The sequence below is a fragment of the Coptis chinensis genome, chromosome 8, assembly GCF_015680905.1.
Source record: "Coptis chinensis isolate HL-2020 chromosome 8, ASM1568090v1, whole genome shotgun sequence".
Lineage (NCBI taxonomy): Eukaryota > Viridiplantae > Streptophyta > Magnoliopsida > Ranunculales > Ranunculaceae > Coptis > Coptis chinensis.
Genome location: NC_141463.1, coordinates 33,316,294 through 33,336,660, shown reverse-complemented (window position 1 = coordinate 33,336,660; position 20,367 = coordinate 33,316,294). Strand labels below are relative to the sequence as shown.

At 37.3% G+C, this 20,367-nt stretch overlaps 1 protein-coding gene across 3 annotated transcripts; it reads left to right on the top strand.

The window, feature by feature from the left end:
• The first annotated feature begins 2,365 nt into the window (after positions 1 to 2,365).
• On the top strand, positions 2,366 to 20,145 carry LOC147481183 (D111/G-patch domain-containing protein). 3 transcript variants are annotated; one of them, XM_086575505.1, is made up of 8 exons: positions 2,366 to 2,490; positions 2,697 to 2,777; positions 5,578 to 5,758; positions 17,951 to 18,105; positions 18,351 to 18,494; positions 18,631 to 18,734; positions 18,825 to 18,978; positions 19,736 to 20,145. In XM_086575505.1, exons 2-8 carry the CDS (start codon positions 2,706 to 2,708, stop codon positions 19,820 to 19,822), a joined length of 897 nt encoding a protein of 298 aa, XP_086431631.1. In that variant the 5' UTR covers positions 2,366 to 2,490; positions 2,697 to 2,705; the 3' UTR covers positions 19,823 to 20,145. The 3 variants fall into 3 exon arrangements, with proteins under 3 accessions (XP_086431631.1, XP_086431632.1, XP_086431633.1); XM_086575506.1 differs by having other exon boundaries at positions 2,373 to 2,490; positions 18,828 to 18,978; XM_086575507.1 differs by lacking the exons at positions 2,366 to 2,490; positions 2,697 to 2,777; positions 5,578 to 5,758 and adding an exon at positions 6,320 to 6,410.
• The last annotated feature ends 222 nt before the right edge of the window (positions 20,146 to 20,367 follow it).

The following is a 20,367-nucleotide window of genomic DNA, read 5'->3' as shown; positions in this document are numbered from 1 at the left end:
TTTGCAATCATCTTTTGACATTGTTAAACATCATCAAATGAGTTGAAATTTTGTGGAGGTGATCTTCAAGGTTTGTTGGACATATCTATAAAAAATTAGGTTCTAGTTCATCTTGTAGGTGAAGTTGTGAGCCATGGTATAAAAACCATAGCATATTGATCCCTCTCTATATATATAGAGAGAGTTCGGCTACACAGTAACTGGTTACTGGGATCAAATCCCAGCAACCATTACAAGTTGCCATTGGATTGTCTCGGTTACAGATCTCGGCAAAGACACAAATTTCGGCACACACACAGATCTTGGATCTAAATCAACGGTGACTTGTAACGGTTGTTGGGATTTGATCCCAGTAACCGGTTATTGGAAAGTCGAATCCTTACTAAATTGCTAAATTTCACATAAAAAACATTGTCACCAAGTACGGTACGGGTTTAAAACGGTGTATTTGAAAAAAAAACTTAGTTCGTGTTTTAAACAATGTTTTGAAAAAAAAACGTAAAAAACGTGGGGCGAAAAAAATTTTTGTTAAAATGGTTCAACGGGTTTAAAAGCATGGTTCAAAAAAAGCGGTAAAACCGATTGATAAATTATTTAGATAAATTTTTTTTATAATTACAAAAAAAATAAAATAAAATAAAAATAATAATAATTTAAATGAAATAAAATTCAAATACATGAAAGTATCAAATTATCATTATCAAAATAAATTTTATTATACAAAAAATACATAAAATATGTTGGTTTGGAATTTGGATTATACAAAATAATGTGGTTCAACTCCCCACATTATCAATTTTTCAAAAAAAAAAAAAAAAATCCGGTTTAGAGTCCAAAGCAAAATGAACGGTCTCAATAAGTCAATCTAGGTTCCCACTCTTCAAAAAGGTTCAACCAAAACCCTTTTCTTTTTCTAGCATTTTTTTTAGAAAAAAAAAAAAAAAAAAAAGTTTTAAACGGGAGATAAACTCGGTTTTAAACGCGTTTTTAACCGAACGGGTTTAAAATTTTAAAAAACGTTTTTTTTAAAAAACTTCGGGTTTTAAACCACCGGTCCGGTCCGTTAATAATAAACTCGGTTTTAAATGCGTTTTTTTTTTTTCCATATTTGGTGACAATGATAAAAAAAGATATAAAAAACTGTGATGGTTGGGTAAAAAGCAAAATGTAGATTTAAATTTTATGCGTCTAAAAGAATGGTTTCAATGCAAGAAATGTCTTTAGCAATTTCAAAATGTACCCAACCATCAAAATGTTAAAAAATGTAGATGATAAATAATAAAGATAATAGATAAGGAGTTTGATTTTTATAAGTGGAAAAAAAGATAGGTTCCATGTAAAATAAAATAATAATTTACATACAAATGAAAAGAAAATTCAAATACATGAAAATCAAATTATCATTACTCATCCAAATATTATAAGTTTTAGATTCAATTTTAAAACAAAACTCAAAAATAATATACTACTAATTACCAACCATAATGGCATTTTAAGTACTACAAATAAGTTTATAACTTTAAAAAATTTTCAATTAATTAACTTAAAATCTAAAACAAAGCGTAGCAAAGGTTATGGCAAAAATATTTTAACTTCCCGCGGTCTCCGGACTTAAAAACCCAATCTTTAAAAGCTACGTCCGCCTTATTAGCTAATAGCAAAAAAGGTTTCCTTTTTAACAACAAAATTTTACCCCTTTTCTTTTTCAAAATAAGTGTAAATTTCACACATTTTTTCTCCATTGGAAAAAAATGAGTTTTAAACGGGAACCCGGGGCCACGTCGGCATTTTGAAATCCACGCCGGCTTTAAACAATTTTAAACTTTAAAACGGGTTTCCAACATTTAAAAGACGCCTTTTATAACATGTAAAAACAAGACTGAAAAATCAAAAATGAAGTCCGTCTGACTTAAGTGAATCATGTGCAAAGTTTTAAACGCTTTTTTTCATATTCTTTATAAACATGATCAAATGAATAAATATCCGGGGATGGTTAAACTGTGAGGTGGTTTAGAGGCTGCATTGGAAACAGTTTTTGCTAAAGTCATCAAAATTTGTAGAGGCCCGTCTAACCCATTTTATGTGATGCCCTAATCTAAAAATGGTCCTCTGGTCAATCTACACAAGAAATGTATTTTATTATTTTTTAAATGTATCTCTTGGTTACTTGGTCAAAATGTTATTTGCAAAATGTAGATCTAACACTATTTCGAAAGATAGATAGAGTTGTTAGGCATAAAACGATATGGTTGGATGAAGAATGCATAAACACCATTAAAACTTAAATTTGCATGAGCTCTATAATGCACCAAATTAACGTGTATGCTTGGGTCGTGTAATTGGGTTTTCAGTTTATGGGCCTTGGGTCGGGTTGGGCCAGATTAGAGTACTATTATTGGACCTATATAAAAAGTATAATTCAGTCGGACGTCTCAAAAAGTCAGAGCAGAATTTTTTCTACTAGAGAGCGAGCCAAGATTTGTCCATCCGGTAAACTAATAAATCTTCTTTAATTTTATTTTATGTTGAAATCTCGATTTAAATTATTGGAAATCGAAATATTTACCATAATAATCTCGATTTTTGTTGTTGTTGTGTGGATTTAAGATTTTTTTCAATAGTATATTGTGAGTCACCGTCAAACCGAAGTCAGTAGTGTGTGAATTGGGAATATTTATTATTTTTATGAATTATAGGGGGTAAAAATGGAGCATAAATGGAACTGTATGAGACAAGAAACAACTGCGCAAGATGAAGTCCCAGGAAAAATGGAGGAGGTATGGAAGCCTTCATTTTGATGTTTTCCTGCCACTATTTTATTATCTTATGCCTTACTTGTTGTGATCAGTGTAGTCAAGGCGCAAGGAAGCGCGCGCCTAAGGCGCAAGGCGCAGAGAGGTGTTTTTTTGTGCCTCGCCTTAGCCTAGGCGTGGATAGTAACATGAGGCGTGCGCTTTTCACGCTTTTGTGCGCTTTTAGTTGAGGTGCGAGGCACACAAGGCACGCGCCTTATTAACTTTTACAGTTTTTTTCGTTTTTTTTTTATAATTTTTGCTATTTGTGACACATTTACACTCAATCCAATTGTTGTATTGTACAAGAAATTTTACAAATTTAGTAAGTTTCATTTTGGAGTACACTCTAAATTTAATTTTGACTAGTTTTTGTTAAGTTGTATGGATTGAGAGAAAACACAAAGATGAATTAAATGAAGTTTTAAGGGATTCTAAAATTTGAATCACGTGTTCTATTTCATGAATAACTCATTTGGCTCAATCCGATGGATTCATTATTTTAGTTTATTGAAGTTGAGCTAGATTGTATTGAGAGATACGAGTTTTATTTTGTTATTTACTTATTGCTTAAGATTTTCCTTTTAAATGACTACAATGATTTCATGTTTACAATCACATAAAATTAATTTTAAAGTTTGGCTAAGCAAATCAATGATAATTCATGTCATATTTAATATTTATTTTATTTTTATATATATATATATTTATATTTATTTATTTATTTATTTACTATATCCCCCTTCAATCAGGCTACACGCTTCTTCTTTTTAAGGCACAGAGAGGGTATTGCGCCTTAGGTGTGCTTTAATGCCTTGACTACACTGGTTGTGATACATACTTTGATTTTGTTCATGTTGTGTTTTTTGAGAAATTGTGATGACAACTGTATGTTTTGATACTAAAGTGGTCTTTGGGATGGGTGAAAAGGTTGAATTACACAAATACGAGTTTTAACAAAACATTTCACATTTTTAAAATCGCGAGGCAAAGCTGTATATAAAACTTCAGCACATATCGAACATCTATATTATGTTGCTTGGTTCAACGGAAAAAAGAAAAAAATAAATAGTATTATGATGTGTGCTTCTCCATGGAGTAGATTGTCTCCTTGAAAATGTTTAATAACTTGGTGTAGCAAAAAACTTTTCGACCTAGGTAATTGTTATGATCGTTGAACAATACGGTTCTTGGTGGCTGGTGGTAAGGTCATGCAGCAAAGAAAGATGGGAAGCCTCTAGGTTAATGTTTGCGGTTGCGGTGCATCATTATTTGAATTGCAAGAGTCGTACATCAAATAATTTAGAATCAAATCAATCAAGTAACTCGATTTCCAAGAACCTTTAGAGTGGCCAACAGCTCAACATATATATATATATATATATATATATATATATATATATATATATATATATATATATATATCATATAAACATACTAAATTGACATCGCATTCCAAAAGATTTTCACATTGAACTAAGGGCTGATTTTTTTGTAGAGATGACTTACCTACTATGGATAGTATCTCCACAAAAATCAGCTCAATTGGATGTCTCTAGTCTCGTCAAAAAGGTATTTAAAATATATATATATATCGGGTTCGCTACTATATATATATATATATACTATTCCAGAATTTAAACACCTTTTTGACAAGACTAGAGACATCCAATTAAGCTGATTTTTGTGGAGATACTATCTATAGTAGGTAAGTCATCTCTACCAAAAATATTTTCAATGTGAAAATCTGCTTTTGAATACCTCGACGTTGATATATATATATATATATATATAGACACCTACATCCAAAACATAAAAGTGAACTTGCACATTAAACTAAGGGCTGATATTTGGTAGAGAAGATCTTCCTATTATGGATAGAATCTCTACCAAAACTCGTCTCAATTGGATATGTCTAGCTTTATTAAAAATAGTGTTAAAATTGTGGACCGTTAGATAAATATCAAACTTAAACACAACTTTTGAAAAATATTTTGTGGAGATGATCTCTATTGTATGGAGAATATATTCCCAGAAAATCAGTGGTGTAAGTTGTGGATGTCAAAATAAGATGTCAAGGTAGCCTTATCATATATAGGAGCGTATATATATATATAGTTTGTAAGGCTCGGCTCGGCTCCAAGGTATCCTGTCAGATTGTGATTTCTGTTCTTGCTAGAAGATACAAAATTCGCTTGTTGAGATTAACCTTTCTCAGGAAACATATAGTGCCTAGTGCACGTGGAATTTCTCCTTTTGCTATTACTGTCACCAACAATAAATCTGTCAATGGACTTGATCAGGATTGTGTAATGCCTTGTGAATGCTTAGTGCTTATCAATAAGATGTGATCAACTTAGCTTTTCATATACCTAATCCTTTACATGGCCCCATTGAAGTGTCAAATCACGGAATACAATGACTTCTTCAAGAGACAAAGATGAGGATCACTACCAGGAACTTCAAAGCCAGGTTCCTTTATATAGGCTACTTTTAGGTCCCAGCAAAGTGCACATTGTTTTGTTAGGGAATCCAAAATATTTTGGGTGCAACGAATGGGAGAACTAATATTTAGTTCATATTCCCACAAATACAAAAGTTCTCTGATAATATGACTTGTTTCTATTTGTTGCTAATTATTCTTGGCTTCTTGCTGTAACTGAAACATGAAGGTTACTGGTTCATTGGTTGTATCGTTTTTTTTTTTTGAATGTTGTATGAAAGTGAAAATCATATCCAGTTTTTTAAATGTTTGGTGTATGTGAATTTGAATATTTTGATGCAGGAATATGACGATCTAGGAGATGATTTTCGCTTGCCAATTAGCCACAAGCCAACAGAGAATCTTGATCTAGATAATGTGGAGCAAGCAACATTGGACACACAGCTTACGTCCTCCAACATAGGGTTCAGGCTTCTACAGAAAATGGGTTGGAAAGGGAAGGGGCTTGGCAAAGATGAGCAAGGTATCCTTTATATTTTGGTAATTATCAGTAGGAGTTATGCATCATGTTATCACTAATTGGCTTTACTTTTCAACTTTGCACATTGTTCTCATTATGTCCTTCCCTCTAGAAATTATACAAACTATACATAATCTGTCATTTGTACCTCTATGTTAGATTAAGGAACTTAAATAGATAGGTTCATCCTATCACTCTTTAGTTTTTGTTGGTCTATAAATATACCGGTTTTTAGTATGTGAAGTTCTATACATGCGACATGCAGAATCAAGATGCTTTCGTCTAAAGCGTATCTAGTTGTAATTGCCCAACCGCACTCCCCATAAGTTTATAAGACCACCTTACCACCTCAAGGCAGTTCTGAAAAATATTATGGACTTCCACTATTCATGCCTATGGCACTGCATCTCATATCATTCTATTGTAAATAGTTGCAGCACATGTCCCTGCCTTAGCTCTTAGGCATGTTGCTACCTTAAACACTCTTCTACATGCATCCAAACATGGGCAAATTTTTCTGTTCCTCTAGCATACCTTTGGTACATGTCAATATGGCTAGGACCAACTTATTAGACTCTTATGTTTATTCCTTACTCAAACTTGCAGGTTCCTGTAGTATATTATTTAAAACCACCTTTACGAAAATGCAATTCTGGTACGTCTTAACATGGATTAGGGACATTTTAAGTGACAGTCTCCATAAAAGAATTTTCCTTTCACGTGTCTAGACTCTAACACCAAGCAGAAAGTATAATAGAGACTATGCTAGTTTTTACCGTTCATCACTACTATACATTGTTCAAACCTTGACCACTAACGCATAACTCAATATGTTAAATGCATGTCACACAATATCCAAGAATTGTAAGTAATAGTAACTATTACGGACAGCACGACCCCACTTGGTATCACTACAAATTTAGGAAAAGTTTATTGTTGGAATGAAAATTCGAAAGTAATGTGATTCATGGGCTTTGGTTATCTTGGACCATCAATTTATCTTTCTTTTAGAGGTGATGCAAATGAAATCAAAGTTTTGTCTCTTGTAAAACTCAAAAAGTTGAGAGAATATGCAACTCCTTCAATGTGATTTTGGTTGACTTGACAAGAGTACTGAAGCCCCTAAAATCATTTTAGGTTTTTGCTATTTTTATTTATTAAAAATAATAATTGCTAAATTTGTAAGGATACCAAGTGAAGCCAATGTATTCGGAAGTTTGTGATTTTTGTTTCTTTATGTTTTTTTTTTGAGGGAATAAACGATTATATCTGCAAATTATAGAAAACTACGCTTTTATCAAACAAAGACTAGAAAAGAGGATTGCTATGGAGGTAACCGTTTATAATTTAGGCAGAGAGCATGGGACTACCCTTAGACGGATCTTTTGCTGATTATACCACATCATATTCCACTTTTCCATGATACCTCTATGGAGGGGTAGCTTCACTCTACAGGGGCCTGCGTCAAAACAGGTCTTGTTGAGGGCCTGCGTCTAGGAAAGTTTGAATCTATCGATCTACAGGGCAGGATTAGCTGTTGGAGGTAAGGATTCTTGTCAATTCCATTATAACACATATATTGTGGTATTCCAATTATCTACCTACATCAAAAAAATTGGTGCTATACCTTCCAAAAGCAAGAAAAAGTATATATGTTTAGAATCTTTTTTTGGATTTCTAAACATAAATTCTGCAATGATAAAGATGGTACTAAAAGTCTGAAGATCATTATGACCACCATCAACATTGATTCAAAGAGGTTTGCCTTTGAGACTGTGGTGAGGCCCAACTCATTCAAAATCTCAGAGATAGGGAGAAAATGGAAGACAAGTGCCGTTTTTAAGCGGGATGAAGCAGTGTGGATTGTTCAGGTTTTCAGGGTTTTAGGCGAGTCGGATTTTGACAGAGGATCATGGTTCAAAACACGTTCAACGGAAGGACCATCACATGTTTTGGCAAGGAAAACAAGGCTGGAAAGTATGTGCTGATTTCGGCTTATTTCCAGGTAGGTAAAGCAAAGCATCTTGTCGTGTCGGAAGGGAGAGAGAGGTCTGGCTGGGCATCTTTTGCTGTGGACTGGCCAAAACAACTGTAGGACCTTCTTGCAGGAGGAGAACAGGATAGAGGGATGGATCGAAATCTGGCTTTAACCCAAGTTACAAAGGAAGTGACTTTCGCTGATATGGTTCGAGGTAGGCAGACTGCTCCAACAAGTGCTTGTTCTGGAACTGAGTCAATCACTAAATACGGCGGTTTGTGGTCTGCATTCGAATTTGTGGAATCATGAGAGTTTGAGGAAAGACATTCCGAGGGCAAAGAGAGTTATTTGCATTGTCTCTGATCAAGAGGGTATTATTGTGGAGGTGGAGACAAGGGGGAAAGAACAGGTGCACACGTGCTAGCACATGGGGAACACGTGGATATCGGTTCTCCCTTAAGGGACAGTGGACCTGACTTGGTAAAAGACTTTTGGGCTCAGCCCACTGCAATAGATTTGGATCCATATGCTCCCAGTGACAAATATCAGGCAACAAGATCCAGCAGAGTGTTTCTTTCATAAGGTCCAAGAGGGTTTGGGTGCTGAGACTCACGAAGCCCAAGAGGAGGGTCTCTCCTCCAACAGTTTTGACGTCGCTTCAGGGAGAGAGGAAGAGCAGCGGGACTGTGAGCAGGAGAGGCGAACGGAAACAAATCCTCCGGGTCTCCTGATCATCAAGATCTACCCGAGATAACAGAGAAACCACCAGCAAAATATCTAGGGTCTCAGATAGGAGAAAACGAGGTTGGTGATAGTGGCTGGTCACCTCCAGTAAACAATCTAGTTTCTCGTCCCCCCTTTTCAAAGGATCAGCATGAAGAAGAGGAAATCTTTGTATAACTCTGAGGAAGTTCTTGACGAAGATGTGGAGGAGGATTTTACCTGTGCAGAGAGACAGCAGTGTGTGGGGGAGAGGAGTTTGAATCGGAGGAGATTAGGAGTTTCATGGGTTTGAGGAGAGATCTCTATCCGGAATATGAGGGAATGGGTGCGCAGAGTCAGTCAAATTTAGAACTTCCTGACTCCCCACAAAGTGCTCTATACAGGGATGAGGCTCGGGCAATAATCTCAATGCACACAAAAGCTAAACCGGCTAGTTTGCGAGATGAATGCAGTACCGCAGAGGCTTACAGGAATGTTTCGAGTCAAAAGGATAATGGGTGTACGGAATGGAAGTCGAACGTGTTAGGAAAGTTTCTGGAGGAGAAGATGAATGATTTAGCTGATCGAATATGGGTGAAAGTACAGGAAAATATAGAGGATTGTTTTATGCATACAGTTGGACAGCCTGAAGGAGAAAATAAGAGAGAATGCCTCGAGGCTAGTAAAACTTCACCAAGGGATGCGGTCGCGTTTATGAGTCTTAAAACAAGAGTTTTTTTCCCTGCGCTACTTTTATCTGTTGCTTCTCATTCTTATGTCGGGAGTCCTTTTTCGCATCGTATTAGTCTTGGTAGTCTTGTCTCTTCTGATTTTGGATGTGTTTTTCATCAAGTACCTTCTGCTGATGTGACCGAAGGCTTTTACAAAGATCGGGGTCTCACTGATAGGAATAGGCCCAACTTCTCACGCATGGTAGCACCACCTAGCTCCTGGCCCCTAACAGAGAGACCGGATATTGAATGGGAACACGGTAATAGCATCATTATCCTTTCTCAGGAAAAGGATGAATTTGGGTTGGCCTTCGGCAAGTTGGGTAGAGCAGATAATGTGGGGTTTTTTGATATTAGCGGTGATAGAAAGGGGGCAGAGGAGAATGAGGGTATGGGGGTTTTTGGGGAACCGCTACCGCTTAACATGATAGATCCGAATCAGCATGCGATAGAAGAGTCGTCGTCATCATGGTTTGCTTAAGCATACGGAAGACCTAATCAGGACTTCGTGGTTATTGTGTGAAGGAAAAGAGACGGAGGTGCTGGAGATGCTAAAATCTATTTACAGTTCTATCCGTATATCATCAGGGCATGGGACAAAATCTAAAGGGTCGGGAGTTCGGAAGAGCAATAAGAAGGACAAAGAGGCTTCTCTTCAGGGGTTAAACAAGGAAAAAAGATGACAAATGAGTTACTTAGACTTATGTCAGACATTCATTATGGCGAGGACATCATAGAGGGTAGTAGAAGGGGGAAAAAAGTTTGTTTTAATGGATCACAAAATTCTAAATTGGAATGTGAGGGGATTGGGAGATGATAGAAAAAAGCAAGCATAAAGGAGGTGATAAAGAAAGAGCGACAGAGCATGGTGCTCTTTCAAGAGACTAAACTACAAAGCTTTTCTGTTAGGTATGCCAGGGAGGTCTAGGGCAAGAATAACATAGAGTGGTTGAGTTTCCGGCAATGGGAGCCCCACCGAAGGGCGGCATTTGTGTTCTCTGGGATAAGGACAAAGTGGAGGTTTCTGACAGTTTGATTGGCAATTTTTTGGTGTCTGTTGTGTGTAAGTTTGGTGGGGAATTTGAATCTTGTTTAGTTACTGCAGTCTATGGGCCTTCGAATAGGGAGTCTTCGGCCCTTTTCTAGGGTGAATTGGATGATGTTTTTGCTTTCAGTAGAGGATTACCATGGTGCGTGGGCGGAGATTTTAATGTGATTAGATTTTTGCATGAGAAGAAAGGGGGTAGCCGCATTACCCCTAGTATGACCTGTTTTGATGATTGGGTGAGGAGATGTGAGCTTGTCGACATCCCTCTTACTGGAGGCAAGTTCACGTGGTCAAATAAGCAAAAAGACCCTATTTTGACTACTTTGGACAGATTTCTGGTTTCAGTTGAGTGGGAGTTAAAGTGGCCACGTTTGATTCACCTTGTGGTCCCAAGCATGACGTCGGATCATCATCCCATTTGTTTGGTAAAACAGGCAGGGGTAGGAAGACCATCACCTTTTCGCTTTGAGCTCATGTGGTTTTTTGACCCTACCTTCATGGATAGTTTTAAGGGGCGGTGGACAGAGAATCAAGGAGACCGACCGAGTATTATCTTCACTAAGAAACTCAAGTTTGTCAAGAATAAGATCAAGATATGGAACAAAACAGTTTTTGGAAGTGGAAAAAAGAAAAGAATCGTTAATGAGAAACATCAAGGATTTGGATATGAAAGAGGAGGAACACAAGCTTTTGGGGGAAAAGTGGAACAAACGGATAAACCTCAAGGCAGATTTTGAGAGCGTGGCCAGAATGGGGGAAACGTCATGGAGATGCAAGTCAGGAGAGAGGTGGTTAAAGGAGGCACAATCTAATACTAAATTCTTCCATCAGTGTGCGAAAGTTAGGAACAGGGAGAATTATTTAGATAAGTTGATTATAGAGGGGGAAGAGGTGAGGGGGGATGATAGTCTTAGAGAGAGGGTGGTCGAGTATTATTCGAATATGTATAGAGAGCCACATAATTATAGACCTCGGGTAGATAATTTGGATTTGGTAGGCATTTTTGAAGAAGAACGGAACGAGCTTGAGACTCCTATGGAAGAAAAAGAGGTTTGGGAGGCTATGAAGAGTTTGAAAAATGATAGATCTCCAAGTCCGGACGGTTTTCTGATTGAGTTCTGTAGAACGGTTTGGGAAGTGGTTAGAGTGGACTTCATGGAAATGGTTTGGGACTTCTATGAGACAAGTTTCTTAGCTCACAGTCTTAACAACACGTTCATCAAGTTGATTCCTAAGAAGCATGGAGTGGAAGACATATCTGATTTACGTCCTATTAGCCTCATTGGTAGTGCGTATAAAATCATTTCTAAGGTCTTATCCATCAAGTTAAAGAAAGTGTTGTCGAAGGTCATAGCTCAGGAACAAGGGGCTTTTGTCTTTGGACGTTAGATTCTGGATGGAGTTTTGATTGCTAACGAGGCCATAGACGATCGAAGGAAGATGGATAGGCCGGGGATGGTATGTAAGATTGATCTAGCTAAGGCTTATGACCATGTGCATTGGAACTTTTTTGATTACATCATGAGGAGGATGGGGTTTGGGGCAAGATGGAGGGGATGGATTCGGAGATGTGTTTCTTCCGCATCTTTTTCCATTCTCATAAATGGAATGCCATCGGGATTTTTTAAGAGCTCCAGAGGTATAAGACAAGGGGATCCTTTGTCTCCTCTTCTCTTTATCATGGTGGTTAAGGTGTTTGGCAGGATGGTGGACAAAGCAAATTGTCTAGGGCGTTGGAAGGATTCAGAGTGGGTAGAAATCAGGTTTTGATATCGCACCTCCAGTTCGTAGATGATACCGTGGTGTTTACGGGGAATAGCTTAGAGAAGTTGAGGTATCTTCGGGGCATTCTGTGTTGTTTTGAGGCGGTGTCAAGTCTCAAAGTTAATATAGGGAAAAACACCATTTTTGGAGCAACGGGAAAGGAGGACCTGGCCTTTTTGGCGTCCTCCGTGGGGTATAACACTGGTTATCTCCTATCTAGATATTTGGGCTTACCTCTCGGGGCTTCTTACAGACTTGTATCCATCTGGGACGGGGTTATAAAGCGGTTTAGCAGGAGATTGTCAGGATGGAAGGGTTATTTTTGTCCACGGGTGATCGGGTCATTCTTATCAAGAGCATCTTTTCGAGTCTTCCGGTGTACTATATGTCTCTATTTTATATGCCATCCACTGTTGTCAACAGATTGGAATTGATCATGAGATTTTCTGTGGGGCGACAACGATGATAGACACAAATTTCACCTCGTGCGATGGGATAGGGTTTGCAAACCAAAAGATTATGGAGGAGGATCGTATCGGTCTCTGGCAGTTTTAATCAAAGCGCTTCTTAAGTGGCTGGCTCGGAGGTTTGGGGAGGATATAGAGAGTCTCTGGAGGAGAGTTATTGTGTCTTGGTTTGGGGAAAGAAATGGGGGCTGAGAGAGCGGGCCTGTTCATACTGCTTATGGATGCGGAATATGGAAAGGGATTCAGAAGGTCAAAAAGTTTTTTCTCAAGAACATTGGCTACAGCCTAGGTAGTGGGGATAATATCCGCTTTTGGGAGGATGTTTGGTTGGTGGAGAGAACTCTGATGATGGCGTTACCTCGGTTATATGTTCTATTTGACTCAAAGAATAAACCAGTTCGCTGGTTCATGCGGGAAGATAATGGTTCGATTGCTTGGAACCTTGGGATATATGGGGCTCTCTGTGACAGGGACATTGCTAGTGTGGCTGCACTTATAGGGAAGTTGGAACTCATTCCTAATGTGAGACCGGATAGAGATAAAAGACTGTGGCTCATCGACAAGAAGGGATTTTTTTCTTGTAGATCATTTTATTCCATCCTTCATTCAACGCTTCAATGTCCAGGTATGAGAGTGTTGTATGATTTCCTGAGTCATATTATATGGTGTTCTAAAGTCCCTTTGAAAGTTGCTTTCTTTGTATGGTGTGCATCTCTAGGCAAGATTCTGACTGTGGATAATCTTAGGAAAAGGCGTATTAAAGAGATGCTTATTAATTTCTGCCCTCTATGTTTGAGGGCTGGTGAGTCGGTCAATCATGTCCTTCTTAGATGTTCTTTTTCTTGGAGTATTTGGTGTTTTTTTGTCTCGGAATCAGGTGTTTCGTGGGTATGCCCTAAGTCGGTGAAGGCTTTACTAGCATCTTGGCACTTGGATATCTATTCTCATAAAGGGAGTCAGCATATGGAATATGCTACCTTTTGCTATCTTATGGGGTCTATGGCTAGAGAGGAATAACCGCATTTTTGAGGGGGTGTCTTTGCCTAGGGAGAAGGTGGTGTTGACCATCAAGGCGCTACTTTGTTTCCGGCTGTGCATTTATGATGAGTTCCGGACAATACCTTTTGAGAGTTATGTCTGTAGATGGGAGTCCATTATGCTATGATGACTCTCATTGAGGTTTTTCGTTTTGTTTCTTTTTCTCTGGTTTCTTTCCCCTTTGGTTTTTTCACCGTTCTTGTTTGTATGCATAAGGATATTTCATTCTTTTTTTATTTTAATATATATACTTTTACCGAGCAAAAAAAAAAGAGGGGTAGCTTCACTCTACCTCAACTACGTAATGGTTGTTACAGTGCTGACTACTGACTTGGGCTGTCAATGGATTGGTTCGGGTTGGATTTTGGAAATTCCAATACCGAACCGATAATATTATACTATATCTGAAACCGACCCGAATTGACAAGAGTTTAGTGTATCCGAAACTGAACCTAACCGGCAAGGTGTATTGTAAACCAAATCCGCATCAAACCAGAGCTATAATTAGCAAGTATGGCCAATTTGAACATTATTTTGTTAACTATAAGAAACTTTATGTTACTAAAACCGCAAGTAACATTGAAAAACTATTAATATTTGTTAACATAAACCCATTATCCATCTACATTTCTTGACCAGATTAATGAATCTCAACCAAATGAGTAGATCCATTCTTAGATTAGATCAATTATTTCAACCAAGTTAGATCAACCTAGATTAATAAATCTCTACTAAATTTATTTTAACCAAGGGGGGATTTTGGGGAGAGCAGGATGTGTTATCTTTAGCTGGTTGAGTTTCCTTTACTCAGTAGCTTTCCTCTACAGCTTACTCTTGAAAGATGAGTACCTTTGGACTTTGACCACCATCTATGCACTTGAAACCTAGTTAACCAAACCCATTAAATATGAAAGCTCAAAGGGATGCGATCTCTAGGCAAATTCAATCTAATAGTTAGGTCTCTCTTTTTTCGTATTTAACTATTGCTTTCAGGGTTTCATTTCCAATCTTAAATCTAAAACCTCCTAATCTGAATACAATTCAATAATAAAGTGATCTGCCAGGCTTGCGTAGTAGGAGTCTTGGGAAAGATACTCAAGACGAGATGGTGAAGATGGAGAAAGAGTATTTCTCATCTTGGAATCGAGTCTAGTATACAAACCTTGTTAAACTTGAAAGCAAATGAAACCCCCGACTTTAGTACAACTTTGTTGATTGTAGCATCCAATGTTCTGAACATTGTTGTGAGCCTCTGTGTGGAGTGCCTTCTTGTAGCAGCAGACAGGCCAAAAGTATACGGGACGTGAGCCGTAAATGTCTACAAGATTTCTAGATAATACAGATTCAAATAAAAACATTATATATAGGAACAGGTACTTATCTAGGCTAGCTTGTATCTTATGAGAGATGGTAAATATTGCATATATGATAATTTGAAATTAGTAAGCGATGTCAATTCTTGATTTGACTTAAATTTCCAAATCTTAGTAGTTTATAGTTTTTGTCTTTAAACACAAGGGACGGGATCAAGGGACATGTAAATGGCATTGTCACCAAGTACGGTACGGGTTTAAAACGGTGTATTTGAAAAAAACTTAGTTCGTGTTTTAAACGGAACGTCTCGGGAAAAAAACGGAAAAAAAAGTGTAAAAAAACGTGGGACATAAAAAACGGGTTTAAAACGGTAAAACGGGTTTAAAACGTTATAATACATTACAATCACGTAAAAAGAAACGGTAAAACCGATGATAAAGAATATAATAGATAAAGAATTTGATTTTTTATAAGAAGGTGGAAAAAAGAATTGACACATAAAATAAAAATAAAAATAATACAAATGAAAGAAAATTCAAATACATGAAAGTATCAAATTATCATTACTCATCCAAATATTAGAAGTTTTAGATTTAACACCAAAACACGACTCTAAATAAGATACTACTAATTACCAACCATAATGGCATAATCAAGTTCTACAAATAAGGTAATAACTTTAAAATTTATAATTAATTATTAATAGTCCAAAACAAAATAAAACTGTCTCAATAAGTCAATCTAACACCCACTCTTTAAAAAGGTAAACTCCAAAACCCCTTTTTCTTCTTCATGTTTTCTTTTAAACGGGAGATTTTCAAAATCTCGGGTTTTAAACTTTTTTTAAGTTTAAAACGCGTTTAAAACGGGTTTTTTTGAAAAACCTGGGTTTTAAACTGGAACCAGACTCCTTGCCAATATCTCGGGTTTTAAACGCGTTTTTTTCAAAAAAACGCCGAACTTGGTGACAATGGTAAATGGCATACAATCTCACTCAAGTTGTAAGCCTTTGGATTTTGTCGAATCTAACGGTTGATACCTATGATGCACGGATACGGATATGGGGACCGATACGGCGACAGGGATACGGAGTACGATACGGTGTTTATGAAAATCTAGGATACGGTACAACATATAAAAGTTAATGTAAGTTGATAATTTATAGATGCTTAATGTGATTAAAAAGGAAACTGGGATTGGAATCGTCAAATGGGCCTCTGCATATAACAATACCAATGGTGGTCCAACACTGTTAGCAATTAGAGTTGGTTTTAAAAGTGGCCCATGTGTCCAGCCCGATTAGCAATTACAGCTGATTTAAAACAGACCCATATTTCAGTTTCAATAAGCAACTTGAGTCAAACGATTAAAGAGAGAAACCCTCAAGCAGCAGCCGCCTCCTTCACTTTTGTATTTTGATAAGGGCCGAGAAAGTCAATGAGGATGAGAAGACAAATCGAAGAAGAACATAGATCTAAGAAGAAATCACACTTTTTCTTCTATTTCTTTCTTTCAACTTACTTTAAGTCGAAATTCTTAGGGCAGATTCAATTTTCTTCTCATCAATCTCTATTTTCTTTTGAGGTTACGTGGGAACACCCTGTGCAGCCGTACCCGACACGTGTCACACGGGTACAAGGCATAAAGTGTCGTATTTGTGCATGATAGGTTGATACAGAAATGAGAAAAACAAAATTTTTAAAGTGGGTTAGTCGGTTGAACCGGTTCACTCAATGAACTAAACCAGTTTGCGATCAAATTGATGAACTCCCAATATCAGAAGAATTCTCTCATCATCGTCTTCCACAAAAACCCTAGTAAGATCCATCCCCAACTCTCTCTCTCTCTCATCGTAAATTCATCAAACATCCAATACTCTCCACTCAAATAACATTCAAAATGGTGAAGACTTTATTTCTAATTCCACTCCATAGCCCTCATCATCAAGTTCTTCTTGTTGCTCTTGGTCAATATATACGGAATTCCAATATTGAAAACACTTAAAAGGCATTTGCACAGATTATGGGTTATTCAACAATTGAATTGGCTCAGAGGTTGTTGTTGTTGGAAGTCAAACTATAGTGGGCAAATCAAGTGGTTCTTAAAGCATGATTAATGTTCAATCATTTAGATGGCAGTGATTTTTTACCGAGGGGTTTAGAAATATGTATGAGAAAACCGTTTGTTCTGCAATTGTTGCAAACATAACGAAAAGCGGATGGAACTGGTGGAGAGTTTAACCAAGAAACAAATCATAGAGAAAGAGTTGAGTAGGAGGTTTTGGTTGACGAAGGGAGGAGAGCTTAATTTTATCACAAATCGGTTCAGTTCATTGATTGAACCGGTTCAGCAGGACTAAACCACTTTAAAACTTTACTTTGTTCATTTCTGTTTCAGCCATTAGATTTGACGAAATCCAAAGGCTTACAACTTGAGTGAGATTGTAGGTCCTTCATATGTGTCCCTTGATCCCGTCCCTAACAATAAGTTGTTGGAAGCTTACACAGCACTAGAGATTAGTGGTCACTAGTATAACTTTGAACTTTCAGGATCAAACTTTCTATAAACTGTTACAATGATATTTGAGCTCCCTATGAACAAATCTCTTGAAGAGGTAAAATGAGGGGTTGAGAGCTTTTCAGTCTTAGATCTGTTCAACTAAATATGGTTGGAGACACTAAATTAAACTAATTTGGTAGATATCTAATTGAGGCAAAGTTATAGAAGAAAAGTTTGGAGCCAAATGAACAAATGAAAAATAAAAGGAGGATTTAGGAAAAGAGGCGTGCCACGTCTTGTTGTTTAGGCGCACAGCTTGACTGACCATCGAGGCTATAAACTCAAGGCCTGCGCCTCAAATTGCATTCAGTGTCACCATCTCTATACCCTCAAGTGGAAATCCCATCAACCCTTTGAGGCCCCAAGGCACAAGTTTTGAATCGTTTTTTTTTTTTAAATTTTGATGCAGTCAATCTTACGCCCAAGTTCAACAATCCAAACAATATTGTCAAAGTGGAGATTGCATCAAAACCACTCTTTGTTATTTTTCCTTTCTCTTAATTTTGTTCAATCCCAATTGGCTTTTCATTATTATGTAGATATTCAGGTATTCATGTTGAACTAATTTTCTTCTATGTCTGGATTGTGGTATAGGAATGGTTGAACCAATTAAAGCTGGGATTAGAGATCCTAAATTAGGTATTGGGAAGCAAGAAGAGGATGACTTCTATACTGCAGAAGAGAATATTCAGCGGAAGAAACTCGATGTTGAGCTGGAGGAGACAGAGGAGTATGCAAAGAAACGGGAGGTATGTCTTGAGTTATTTATCAGTTTTAAAAATTTCCTCTGATATGTTGAAGTTGATGTAGTACTTTTCTTAAAACACACATTTATTAGCAGAAGGCAGCATATAGCATATATCATATATGTATGTCTTTTGACGGGTGATATATCATAAGGGAACATCAACTTTGGAGGGTCTTGAGAATTTCGTGCAGTTTTTATTACCTGGTGGCTTCTACTGCCTGCTTCGTGCACATAATGAAAATCCAGGTCATAGCAGAGCGTGAGCAGAAAATCCAGTCTGAGGTGAAAGAAATACGGAAAGTGTTCTATTGTGATCTGTGCAACAAGCAGTACAAATTGGCCATGGAGTTTGAAGTTCACTTAAGTTCATACGACCACAATCATAGAAAGGTATGCAAGACCTATGAACTTGTACAATCTGTAGAAACATTTCTAGTTGATTAGATGGAGAGAAGCATTTTGCCATTCGGATCACATAGATCCACCATGTCTGAATCTGCCATGTCCCTTGATACACTGCTTGCAGAGATTTAAAGAGATGAGAGACATGCATGGGAGCAGCAACAGAGATGATCGACAAAAACGAGAACAATTACGTCAAGAAAGGGAGATGGCCAAATTTGCTCAAATGTATGCTGTCTTATGTTTTCCCATTGCTAATTAGAGATAATTACTAGTTTACTACAGTGTAGTTTCCTTATGAAATATTTTTATGCCTAGTAGTGCAGATGCACATAAGCAGCAGCAGCAGCAACAACTACAATCTGCGGAAACTCTTGCTGCTTCCTCATTGAAAAGCGCAACTGCACCTGCAGACCCAGAACAGCGGACAACTTTGAAGTTTGGATTTTCCTCTAAAGCTGGTACATCAAAGGTACCTTCGTGTGTTGCTTGGCCTTATACTACATTCCTTCAATTGTCTCTTTGGTGTTTTTGTGGCCTTATTTAATCTGCATCTAGGTCGCCTGTCTTGGTACAATAGTATGTGTTTAGAACCTTTTCTCTCATTGTTTCTTCTTCTTTTGTTTTTGATTGACTATAGTAATTATATGTCTGGACACCGATGACTCTGCATGTTGTTAGTAGTTTTATTTTGTGTTAATGGTTCTTGCTTGAAGATTTTGTAGTAGTTGTGATTTAAAATGTACTAAAGTACCAATCCGAAACAAAATGTGGTGGAAGTATCTACATGCAATGTTAGAGTCACATGCACTCCATTCAAAATCATGTGCTTGCTCCAGTTAGAGTCGCATGCACTCCATTCGAAATCATGTGCTTGCCCCAGTTAGAGTCACATGTGCATTATAAGTAACATTTGTACTCACAGATTAATCTATGGAGTATAGCTATTGGAGATTCAATCACAATTCTTGTCTGCAGTGTTTTGCAGTCTATTATCTTTGAATTTAAGCTTCAATCTTCCAAGATGCTGTAAGCAATCGTCGTAATTTCTCAATATGATTTTGCCATGCCAGATAGTAGGGTTTTTCCAAAAAAATTTCTTTTTTTTTAGTTAGATTGTACAAGTCAGAGTTAATCCGCAGCAGTGTGCCAAACTGTTACTACTGGATTGGGACAATATGTACATTTTATAAATCACTTGTCTAATTCTGCTCCATTCTCTGCTGCAGAACTTATTTGGTGGTGCTGCAAAGAAGACGAAAGTACCTGTACGAGTATCATCAGTCTTTGGCAATGATAGTGATGAAGAACAATGAATCGAATTCAATCACGAGACAGCCTGCTTATTCGAATGTGGTTGTGTTTGTAACGGGATAAGAGTTAACAGGATAAGAGTTAAAGAGATAGGTTCACCCCTCCCATGCATTTGGATATGCTATATATGGTATGTTTAGTTAGATGCCTTCATTTGAAAAAGATGTAGTGTCTAACATTGGATTTCGACTGTCTGCTATGTCCATGACGAGGTCTTAGATGTGTTTCCAATTTGTGAACCGTAAAAATTGAAATCCCCAATAATGGATCATCTGGGAACTTTGCGAAATACAACTCAAATACTAGAGTTGTTGTTTTTTCTGTACCCAGTGGTGTTTGATTAAATTCAGCTTGCAAGTAGATACACTCGGTTGAATCATCCAAAGCAGCTATTTACTTCTCCAACCCAGAAGGCACTATCCAGCATGGCCTTGTTTGGAGAATGTCTGACTTCCAGGGGAAGATCCAAGCAAATTGATCAGATCATTGGCCTGCTACAGGCCTCCCATATTAATCATAAACTGCATATGCCCTGGGAACGTAGAAG

Excerpts from the sequence above, each read along its gene's own strand:
- LOC147481183 (XM_086575505.1), top strand. The coding sequence starts at position 2,706 with ATGGAGCATAAATGGAACTGTATGAGACAAGAAACAACTGCGCAAGAT. Across the intron at positions 18,495-18,630 it reads ACGACCACAATCATAGAAAG|AGATTTAAAGAGATGAGAGA; the intron begins GTATGCAAGACC and ends CACTGCTTGCAG. Across the intron at positions 18,979-19,735 it reads CTAAAGCTGGTACATCAAAG|AACTTATTTGGTGGTGCTGC; the intron begins GTACCTTCGTGT and ends TCTCTGCTGCAG.